Below are 12,311 nucleotides of genomic sequence, written 5' to 3'. Positions count from 1 at the left end.
CTACTCACTCAGTCACTCATTCTCACTCGCTCTCCCCTTATAACTAACTCTCTCTCAATTCAATTCGAAGGGCTTTATTGGCATTGGAAACATATGTTTACATTGCCAAAGAAAGTGAAGCAAGATAAGTGAAACAATATAAATTGAACAGTAAACATTACACTCACATAAGTTCCAATGGAATAGAGACATTTCAAATGTTATATTATGTTTATATACAGTGTTGTAACGATGTGCAAATAGTTAAAGTACAAAGGGACAATAAATAAACATAAATATGGGTTGTATTTACAATGGTGTTTGTTCTTCTCTGGTTGCCCTTTTCTTGTGACAACAGGTCACAAATAATGCTTCTGTGATGGCACACTGTGGTATTTCACCCAAAAGATATGGGAGTGTATCAAAATTGGATTTGTTTTTTAATTCTTTGTGCCTCTGTTTAATCTGAGGGAAATATGTGTATCTAATATGGTCATACATTTGGCTGGAGGTTAGGAAGTGCAGCACAGTTTCCATCTCATTTTGTGGGTAGTGTGCAGATAGCCTGTCTTCTCTTGAGAGCCAGGTCTGCCTACGGCAGCCTCTCTCAATAGCAAGGCTATGCTCAGTCTGTACATAGTCAAAACGTTCCTCAATTGACTGGGTCAGTCATAGTGGTCAGGTATTCTGCCACTGTGTACTCTCTGTTTAGGGTGAAATAGCATTCTAGTTTGGTCAGTTTTTTCGGTAATTATTTTCAATGTGTCAAGTAATTATCTTTTTGTTATCTCATGATTTGCTTGGGTCTTATTGTGTTGCTGTCCTGGGCCTCTGTGGGGTCTGTTTATTCTAGAGAGCCCCGGGGCCAGCTTGCTTAGGGGACTATTCTCCAGGTTCATCTCTCTCTAGGGGATTGCTTTGTTATGGAAGGTTTGGGAATTGCTTCCTTTTAGGTGGTTGTAGAATTGAACAGCTCTTTTCTGGATTTTGATAATTAGCGGCTATCTGCCTAATTATGGTAATTCTGATCTCCTCATCTCCCCTGTTCACTCTGTCTCTGTCTCTCTCTCTCTCTCTCTCTCTCTCTCTCTCTCTCTCTCTCTCTCTCTCTCTCTCTCTCTCTCCCCTGCTCACTCGCTCACTCTGTGTGTTGTGTGCTGTGTTTGTGCTCTTCCTTGGCAGTTACTATGACACTAGACGCAAGCACCGCCACTCCAGGCCCCTCTTGTCTCTTCCCCTCCACCATGCTGCTGTCTTCAGCTTGGGTTCTGTTATTGATGTTTCTCTCCCTCCTCCTCTCCTACCCCTCACACCCTCTTTGTGTTACTATGACTCTAACAACACTTTCCTGTTCTTTTTTTCCCCCTCTCGCTCTTTCTTATTTTCTGTCTCTCTCTCTTCAGACACCCGCCGCGCGGTCCTGGAAAGGTCTCGGTCGCGCCACAATGGAAACCCCCAGGCTCGATGATGGCCCGCGCCTACCAGAAGACGTTAGATAAGTGCCAAAGAGGCCTGCGAGGAAAATCTGAGGACGTCTAGTAGGAGGGATGGACCCCAGCTGCGTGGCACGCACACACACACACACACACACACACACACACACACACACACACACACACACACACACACACACACACACACACACACACACACACACACACACACACACACACACACACACACACACACACACACACACACACACACACACACACACACACACACACACACACACACACACACTAACACTGCCAGGTCTTGAAGAAAACAAAAGGCCCCTAAAGAACCTAAGAGTAACTGAGAAAACAAGAACAGGACATCATCACACAGGATATTCAATAGTCATACTGTTGGTCTGACTGCCTTACATATTTATTATCTACTTTGTCATGGCTTTGCCTGTACATGACTGTCTAAAGCTTTGGTTGTTTTGGGGAGAAAAAAAACTGTACTTGGTTGCTCAAATTGTCATATAGGCTCACAGAACTTCACTATATCTGTCAGACAACCCAACCCTCCTAAAAACTGCCACACCTGTCCTCTCATCTGTGGTCATGTACTTCCAAATGGATGCAGTGAGTAGGGATGTAACTAGAGAACAGACATCTCTCCATTGAGGACTGACCTCTAGTGTATTCTGACTAACCACATCTAACAAAGCTTTCTTTCTCTTTTCCTCTTTTATTCAACACATACACCAATTAACTGTGGCGTGAACAGTGAATTGGTGTGAACCCCGTTATTTGTGAAAGAGTATTTTCCCCTGAATTAATCCGATAATATTATGCATAATATGTCTCACAACAAGGATACAGAACTGTAAATATGCATCAGTGATCTTTAGAGTATATGACTGAATTCTCCATAAGTTGTGGTAGAGAAAGCATCATATTCATTGTTTTTTGTTTTTCTCCCAGAGATGTCAAATTCCTTAGTGTGCTAAACATGTTTTTAGATATTTTTGCACATGTATTGAAAATGAAATGCAGATATCTAATTTACATAAGTATTCACACCCCTGAGTCAATACATGTTACACCTTACAACTGAGTCTTTCTGGGTAAGTCTTTAAGAGCTTTGCACACCTGGATTGTACAATATTTGCACATCATTCTCAAAACAATTATTTAAGCTCTGTCATGTTGGTTGTTGATCATTGCTAGACAGCCATTTTCAAGTCTTGCCATACATTTTCAAGCTGATTTAAGTCTAAACTGTAACTAGGCCACTCAGATAATTGAGCACAGATAACTCATGTGTCGAGGTTTGGATTGATTTGAGCCATGTTTTCAATTTAAATGTAAAAAATACAATAATCAGTGCAGTTGACAAGTTGAATCAGGTGTGCTTGTCCAGGGTTACAATAAAAAGTGTACTGTTGGGGGTACTGGAGGACCAGGTTTGGGAAACACTGCCCTAGTCCTTGCCAATGACAAGCATAGCCATAACATTATGCAGCCACCACCATGCTTGAAAATATGAAGAGTGATACACAGTGATGTGTTGTGTTGGATTTGCCACAAACATAATACTTTCTAATAATACTTTCTATTCAGGACATTCAGGACAAGTTAATTTCTTTGCCATATTTTGTTGCAGTTTTAATTTAGTGCCTTATTGCAAACCAGATGCATGTTTTGGAATATTTTTATTCTGTACAGGCTTTCTTCTTTTCACTCTGTCATTTAGGTTAGTATTGTGGAGTAACTAGAGTTTTCTTGATCCATCCTCAGTTTTCTCCTATCACAGCTATTCAACTCTGGAACAGTTTTAAAGTCACCAATGGCCTCATGGTGAAATCCCTCAGCGATTTCCTTCCTCTCTGGCAACTGAGTTAGGAACTGAGTTTTGTTTTACCCATCTACCAATAGGTGCCCTTCTTTGTGAGGCATTGGAAGACATCCCATTTTTGAATCTGTGTTTGAAATTCACTGCTCGTCTGAGGGACCTTACAGATTGTTGTATGTGTGAGGAACAGAGATTAAGTAGTTATTCAAAAACCATGTTAAACACAATTATTGCACACAATAAGTCAATGCAACTTATTATGTGACTTGTTAAGCACATTTTTACTCCTGAACTTATTTAGGCTTGCCTTAACAAAGGGGTTGAACACTTATTGACTCAAGACATTTCAGCTTTACATTTTATATGATTTTGTAAACATTTCTAAAAACACAATTTCACTTTGACATTATGGGGTATTGTGTGTAGGCAAGTGACAGAAAATCTCAACGTCGTCCATTTTAAATTCCGTCTGTAACACAACAAAACTTTCTGAAGGCACTGTACAGTATGCCTCAGCAAAAGGCTGGTTTCCACTAGATAGCACAAGCACAAAGTCCAAATTGGCAATCGTAAAAATACATGGGGGGAAAAAATGTGCTTCTTGGTCTTAATTTATTTAAGGTTAGGATTAGGTTTATGCTTAAGGTTAGCAGTGTGGTTAAAGTTAGGATTAAGGTATAAAATCACTTTTTAAGATGAGAATTTGAAACAAATATGGGGGGAAAATGGGGGGGCGGGGGTATTATTTTGTGGCTGTGGTAACTAGTGACAACCGCTTTCATTGAGCAGTAGACTACACGAGCCAGTCGAGCTCCTGAATAGCTAACTAGCATGCTAAAACATTAGCCTGTCTTCTCCAGTTAAACTTCTAAATGTCTTAGTGGTTTTAGCATGCTAAGCCTTTAGCTTGTCAGGGAGGGAAAGACGTGCATGGGTTCTAAGGAGGGGGCTAACATTCTATTGAAATTGTGAAACCCTTTCAAATCGTTTTTATTGTGTTCATATTTCTTTCCCATTTTTTTTGTGGCTGTGTTATGAAAGGCCTTGTTTCTTGATGTCAGTGCTAAGAGCTTTCCCGTTACTAGCAGTTTCCTAATCGCAGCATAACCTGCCCGGACTTCACACTCATTTGACAAGATGTCATACGAAACAAAATGGTCATATGAAAGGGGAAAAAATAGAATGCATAAAGGCTAGTTTGAGCATTCAGTCGACCGCAAGGAAAATAAAGCTCTGAGCAATGTGCTCACATTAGGAGCCATTTGAGATTTTTTTCCCCCTCTTTTCCTTATTTTTTTTTTTGTTGCACGGATTAATTCCCACATTCACAGTGTGCCTTGAGCATGCTTGTCCCTTCCATGTCTGAGCAGTAAGCAGATGCGAGAGAAATGGTCGCTTTCCCACACAAGGAAACCGTACCCAGTGGAATACATTGAGGGTCTATGCTGACAACATGGTGGCTGTCTTAGTAAGGGAAGCCTCCACACACCCTCCCTTGACCTACTGCTTATGGCGTGAGTAAATGCTCGCCATAACGTCATGTCTCAATTATGCCATATCACTGCTGGCAAAACTGTGTGCAGAAAATCATGCCTTTCCCAGTGATCTGAACAGCAGCTTGGGAGGAAAGCAGTGGCTTTGCTTGACTTATGACTGAATAGATGAAGATTTGCTGTTTTAACAGTTTCCCAACGTGGTGCCTGATGAGTCGGTTTGTTGCAACCCTCGTCTTAGAAGCCTCACAGGCCCAAGTTTCATCAATTTCATCTATTCATAGGGTGCAATGTTCGTGAGAGTTGCCTGGGAGAAGTGTGCATATTCATGAAATGTGATGAGTCCTATTCAGTTAATATGTAAGATTGGGGTGGTAAGTTACACAGAGGCACACTGTTCCCTACATAGTGTACTAGTTTTGACAGGAGCCCTATGGACCCTGGTCAAAAGTAGTGCGCTACATTGGAATAGGGAATAGGATACCATTTGGGATGCAGAGAGAAACAGAAAGGGTACCATGTTCATGAAGGAGTGTATTTGCCATAGGTTTTGCTTCATATACACTAGAGATCCCCACTGTGGAAAATCCAGCACTGCCAAAGGCACTGATTTGCTTTTTCTAGTAAAAAATCTCCCTTTGTATTCTGTTTCACCATTACACAGTAAGAAACCCACTATTTTCTTAACACTCAATGTGTTGTGAGCCCACACCCAAGGTGTTTCATTTGTAACCCCAATTCCATAAGTTACGTGTGAGTCTGCGTTAAGTGCAATGCTTCTGTTTTTGTTTTTTACATGCCAAGTTTGTATTCAAAACATGAACAACTGTTACAGAATGGTGACTGAATACTCAGGTTTGTTGTATTGTTTTTGTATTTAACAAAAGAAAATATATCTTTCCTAGTCAAGTGAATTTATAGTTCAGCTTGTACAGAATGAAATCTTGATTTTTCCCTGGTAGCCAACTCTTAAAACAAGTCCATAGTTACATTTACCTTTTACTGCAGTGGGCTAATTCAGGGTCATGCAGAGTGTTTCTTGGTAGTTTTAAATCACCTGTTCCAAATCAGATATAGAGTTGTATAACATTTTGAATCTGCATCCTAATATTAACTTTATATACATCACAGAAAACTGAAATCTGTAAAAAATGCTTGAATAGAAACACCGAGTTTTTGCCATGAAAAAAATAAAGACGTTTATTAATTATGAATAATGAATAAATTATGAATAATATTTATAACATTCCACCCATGAGGCCACTATGTAATTTGACTGCAGGAAGTCCAAAAATGGAAAATTGTGATAACACATACTAGAAAGTCATTTTATGCATTTTGGAAATTAATATATCATAGTTTGACTGTATTTGATTTGAAATTGAAGATGGATATCTCATTCTTGATTTACTGGTACAATGAAATCAGAGACTAAAGCTACTTTCCCCATTTGTGATTATTGTATTTTCCCCTGTAGCCTGGTCCCAGATCTGTTAGTGCTGAATAGCCAACTCTCAGCTAAGCAGCACAAACAGATCTGGGACCAAGCTATTTCCCTTGTGCTGTAGGGTGATAAATGTGTGTTGTGTATGCATAGAGAGTAGCAACAGTGTTGCAGGTGGCAACAGTAACCTGTAAAGGGACTGAACCACCAGTGGTATTAAAGGATCCCCTGACTGGGCCAAACCATCTCCCTCTGACTGGGCCAAACCATCTCCCTCTGACTGGGCCAAACCATCTCCCTCTGACTGGGCCAAACCATCTCCCTCTGACTGGGCCAAACCATCTCCCTCTGACTGGGCCAAACCATCTCATGCTCACCCTGTATTTTTGGTATTCTTACTTGAGATCTGCACTACGATTTCCATATTAAGTACATGCTTAACTAATACGTCTCTTATCGACATGAAAGTTAAATTATTGTTAGGAAAGTCTGAATTGCGCAAGTCATTGAGGAGACAGAGGCTTGCAAAACTATTAGGTGCCATTCATTTGGTGTCAATTGATTACTAGCTCAATCAGGAAGAGAGTGAATGTTTGGATCAACGTTCACACTTGTTGATGGTGCACTTTAACTTTCTATTATTCTGCTAAGCTACAGAATGGTTTGATTTGAATTTCATGAATGCTGCCTTGCCACAGAAAGCGAGTGAATTACTTCCAAATAGTTCAATGCTGCCACATAAATAAATACATTTTGTTAGTCCTTCATATTGTAATTTGTAAAATGATGACATGATGAATAAAGAAAATATAAAGCAACAATGCTGGAGGAATGTGATTGTCGGAACTAGAAGCACAAGCATTTCGCTACACTCGCATTAACATCTGCTAACCATGTGTATGTGACCAATAACATTAGATTTGTTGCCTTGATGTATGATACCATGGCCCTGCCTACCCTCGACCTTCACATTGACTAGGTTTTTATTGGCTTGAAAAATATATTTGTAGCATCTTTACGTTTATTTTTATCCATAAGGAATAAACATTTTAATGGTTATGCACACTGTTCCTGACTAAAGTATGTAATGGAATATCACACAAAATAATAACCACTTTGTTATATACACTGATTTCTGAAAGATGTGTCATCTTTATCATTGACTGGTGCCTATTTTATTAGTATACGTACAAACTGTGATTTTTACCAACCCCTGTTTAAATGTCTATTTTCCTGATCTAATCACAGAGTATCACCTGTAATTTTGGTAACACTTAACCAAGTGTTATTTTTACCAAGTGTTCAATTTGGGCAACCCTTCAGCTGACTTGTATAATGATTTATTATGAGACTGTTAATTTCCCTCTAACTTAAAGTAACTGTCCATTGAAAATCTCTTTCAAAAGTTCATATTCTCTTCACTCATACCCAGATAATATTGTTTACCCATCCTATACACATGTTTGGGGCCAAAGCATAAAATGTAGAAAAAACACTTTTAAAAAAACACCTCAAACTTGAATCTCAGTTTCAAAAATAGTTTCAAAAATACTTGCTATTTCCTCATAAATGATGATGTCATTGCCTGAAGAGGATGAGCTGGCCAATCTGTGGTTTATTCACATTCATATTTTTAATGACTGGTATGCGCCCACACCATTCTGTTGTTGGATTACACCCACAGAAAAGCATGTTAAAAGCTTTTTAACATGCTTAATTACCTTTTTTTGGAAGGACAACTATTTCACAACTATTTCACCAATATTGTAATTAATTCAACACTGGGAAGTTACTTTCAAATGTTTTTGTTCTTGTGAGAATCAATCTGAGATTAGACGTTATAAAGGGGTTCAAACAAGTCTTACTTTGCATTTTATAACGGCTTCATAATGCATTATAGCCTTCAGCTATAGCCTTGCTATGGCAGAGCAGATGATACCTGAACCTGATGATAAGTCTTGCAATGCATTATAGCTTCTTCATAATGCATTATACCTACATGATGTAACTAAAGTACAGCTTTCCTCACTTTCTTCCATAGCGGTCTCCCTCCGATGACAGAGCAGATGATACCTGTACCTGGCTGATTTATGGACAGGGACTGCTGAGTGCTAGTGGTGTTAGTGCGTGATAAATGAGACTGCCTAGAAAGGCAACATATTTGGAGCTTCACACTCCAGTCCTTCATCTTGCACTGTGTCAAAGGCAAGAAGACAAGACTGTCAGGTCTAACTGTAGCTTAGGGAAATGACCATCAACCCATGAAGTTGGCACAGGAATAAGGAAAATATTTATCTTCAGACACTGAAAAATGCCATGATTTCCTTGCATTGAAGTAAGTGGATTTTTTTTTTTTTTGCGGCTTCTCAATATTGTTGCTGCTGTTTGCCTCAGAAGTACACATGGCATTGTTAGCCTACTTATTTTGTGGTGAAGATTTTGAAGAGAGGATATTTTACTTGTAAGAAAACGGAATGTTATATTTCAGTTTTTGTTAGCAAGTAACATTTTGTTGCACTTTGACAAGACACACGGAAGGTCTTTAAACTAGGTACAGAAGGATAGTGTGTGGGTGTGTGTATGTGATCCTCATCTCATCTCTTTCTGTCCCCGGAGTGCCTCTTAAATGAATGGGGGGAGAGCTGTTCCTGTCCTATCCTCTTAGTGTTACTCCCCATTCCCCTCCTCTCCCCTTCTACCCGTGACACTCCAATGGCGTGTTCACTCCCTGCGCACAGATGTGACATCATCATATGAGGTGCTGGCATCAAAACGTGACTCCTGGCCACAGGGGTCTTCTCTCTATCTCACACTCATACACACACACTCAGAGGCTCAAACACACACACACACACACACTCAGAGGCTTAAACACACTGAAACGTGCACTACGTTCTTCATTCTTCTTAAAGCACTCAGTGATCATTTTCATTTCCATCTCAATCTGCTGGAGGAGTGTGGAGACAGTCTTCTGGAGGAGTGTGGAGACAGTCTGCTGGAGGAGTGTGGAGACTGTCTTCTGGAGGAGTGTGGAGACTGTCTGCTGGAGGAGTGTGGAGACTGTCTGCTGGAGACAGTCTGCCGGAGGAGGGTGGAGACGGTCTGCTGGAGACAGTCTAATGGAGGAGCGTGGAGACGGTCTGCTGGAGGAGCGTGGAGACGGTCTGCTGGAGGAGCGTGGAGACTGTCTGCTGGAGGAGTGTGGAGACTGTCTGCTGGAGGAGTGTGGAGACTGTCTTCTGGAGGAGTGTGGAGACTGTCTGCTGGAGGAGTGTGGAGACTGTCTGCTGGAGACAGTCTGCTGGAGGAGGGTGGAGACTGTCTACTGGAGACAGTCTGCTGGAGGAGGGTGGAGACTGTCTACTGGAGACAGTCTGCTGGAGGAGCGTGGAGACTGTCTGCTGGAGACAGTCTGCTAGAGGAGCAGGGGGACAGATGGAGGCTTAGCTCCAGACAAGCTGTGATCTCCAGTTAGAGATGTACGGCGGCGGAACACAAACCGAATTATGTTGATTGTTGATTCTTGGAGGTTCATTTGTAGTCGTCTGGAACTATAAGCCCCAGACCAGACCACGTTCTTAGAATGTAATACACTGTTTTTCTTAATATGGTTTGAGTGTGAGGAACTTTACTCAGTTAGCAAGGAACTTTGTTTTTACACACCAGCTACCTACTGCTACTAGCTTTGGGGCAGACCATGACTATGCACTCACTCTACCCTCATTCTGCTGTTCTTTATTATTTCAAATCAAATTGTATTTGTTACATGTGCCGAATACAGCAGGTGTAGACCTTACAGTGAAATGCTTACTTACAAGCCCTTAACCAACAATGCAGTTTTAAGAAAATACTCTACAAAAAAGTAAGAGATAAGAACAACAAATAATTAAAGAGCAGCAGTAAATAACAATAGTGAGGCTATATACAGGGGGTACCGGTATAGAGTCAATGTGCGGGGGAACCAGGGTTGAGGTAATTGAGGTAATATGTACATGTAGGTAGAGTTACTAAAGTGACTATGCATAGATAATAACAGAGTAGCAGCAGCGTAAAAGAGGGGGGGGTGCAAATTGTCTGGGTAGCCATTTGTTTAGCTGTTCAGGAGTCTTATGGCTTGGGGGTAGAAGTTGTTTAGAAGCCTATTGGACCTAGACTTGGCGTTCCGGTACTACTTGCTGTGCAGTACTACTTTCCTGTTGTCCACAATCATCTCCTTTGTCTTGGTCACATTGAGGGAGAGGTTGTGTCCTTGCACCTCACGGTCAGGTCTATGACCTCCTCCCTATAGGCTGTCTCATCATTGTCGGTGATCAGACCTAACACTGTTGTGTCATCAGCAAACTTAATGATGGTGTTGGTGTCATGCCTGGCTGTGCAATCATGAGTGAACAGGGAGTACAGGAGGGGACTGAGCACGCACCCCTGAGGGGTTGAGGTGTTGAGGATCAGCATGGTGGATGAGTTGCTACCTACCCTTACCACGTTGGGGTGGCCCGTCAGTGTGTGTGCAGTAAAGGTGGTCTCGAATTTTTCTACCCCTTAATGTGGTTGCACATTTAACATGCTGATAGAAATTAGATCAAACTGATTTAAGTTTCCCTGAATGTAATGTAGAATGTAACAAAAGTTTACAGCTGATCTTATAGCTTTGTATGATGATGACAGCAACAACAGCCAAGGTGGTCTGTTTTTGTCTGAATAACTTTTCAGGGTGATTCAGAAAGATTATGCTCCTCTCTCTGCGTTTGTCTTGTGTGATTGTACCACTTATGAAGGTGGGGGATAGTATCTAACTAGGATGAGGCAGAGGTTGCCCTGTACAGGTTAAAACCTTGGAAGTGCAGTATACGGGATGAGATGTTATTATTTTTACACACAATGTAAACTAGCCCTGTCAGGGTCTGCACACACACACGCTCTCCTCTCCTCCCTTTCCATCTCTCTCTCTCTCTCTTTCTTACGCTCTCTCCCTGTCTACCGTTCTCTCTCGCACCCTAATAAATGCACCAGTGTTCCTAATGCACGGGCTGACAGATCAGCTGTCAGGAGAGTACAACATGTGTTAAAAAATATAACTAACAGGAATATTAAGGTGTGTGGATGGAGAGACGAAGACTCCCTACTTACCTACTTACCTTACTTAGCTAATTCTGTCTCGGAGTTGGAGGCCACCTTTTGTTGAGCTGTGTGTCAGCATGTGTCTCTGAGACAGAATCTAAATGTATATATCTGACGTCCTCCAGGTGTGCGCTTTAACAACAGCCAACTGATCATCGGATGGCCATCACAAAGACATGCAGAAGTGAAACCTTGCAGTGAATTTAATCATCCTGTGAAACCCAATATGATGTTGAACCAGTGGCATTTTGCTACACCCACAATAACATCTGCGAAATATGTGTATGTGACCAATAACATTTCATTTGATTTTGATTCATTATCGCCAGCCAACACTGTAATGTAATAGCAGTGCAATGATGTTATACATGTTATGGTTCTCGAGGGTTCTCCTGTTCTGGTACCCGTGTATGGAACCAAACCTCTTGCTTTCATTTGTATGTCTGTGGCAATGTCCAGAATCTACCTTTGGCACTAGTTCAGAAAAAATGATACATTTAAGCATTATGTTAGGTACCATATCAGATTTAGGGACCGACCAGGGGTTGTTTGTGTTTCCTCCTTCATCATAGACCTTTAGATCACTGAAGTGCCAAGATGTCTATCTCCTCTCCAGACTGCTGAGGCTGCTCATGACACTGGATGTGGGTCTCTGTCTTCCTGGCATAGTGTCTCTCCTCCTCTCCCCTCCCTAGCAAACGGGCAGTGAGCTGACCTCTTTTCTCCTGTCTGCCCTGGGGCTGTGGAGCTCACTGCAGCTCCCAACATGGTCCTGTCTATCCCCCAACTCCCCTATCCCTCAATATCTCTATCTCCCCCAAACCACACCCAACCAGAAACCAGATCCAGGAAGAGTAGTCTCTTGCCAGCTGGGAAGGGTTGTCACAGGATAGGCTACTACCTGTCAGGATATGTTCATGTCTCCTATCCACACACCCCAGTCGCTCCACTCCATCTCCCTCCAGTCCTGCCTTCCTCCTAGGCACCCA

The 12,311-nt window shown here is 41.5% G+C and overlaps 1 protein-coding gene across 8 annotated transcripts in view; it reads left to right on the top strand.

Annotated features, from left to right (window-relative positions):
* Nucleotides 1-7,265, top strand: part of diaph2 (diaphanous-related formin 2) — a 749,871-nt gene extending 742,606 nt beyond the window's left edge. For all 8 annotated transcript variants that reach the window (XM_052512438.1, XM_052512437.1, XM_052512441.1 and 5 more), the window contains one exon: nt 1,383-7,265. In XM_052512438.1, coding sequence (XP_052368398.1) covers nt 1,383-1,447 — 65 coding nt within the window. In that variant the 3' untranslated portion in view covers nt 1,448-7,265. The remainder of the gene's footprint in view (nt 1-1,382) is intronic.
* The last annotated feature ends 5,046 nt before the right edge of the window (nt 7,266-12,311 follow it).

This window comes from Oncorhynchus keta, chromosome 4, assembly GCF_023373465.1.
Source record: "Oncorhynchus keta strain PuntledgeMale-10-30-2019 chromosome 4, Oket_V2, whole genome shotgun sequence".
Lineage (NCBI taxonomy): Eukaryota > Metazoa > Chordata > Actinopteri > Salmoniformes > Salmonidae > Oncorhynchus > Oncorhynchus keta.
This window is presented reverse-complemented; position numbering and strand designations above follow the sequence as displayed.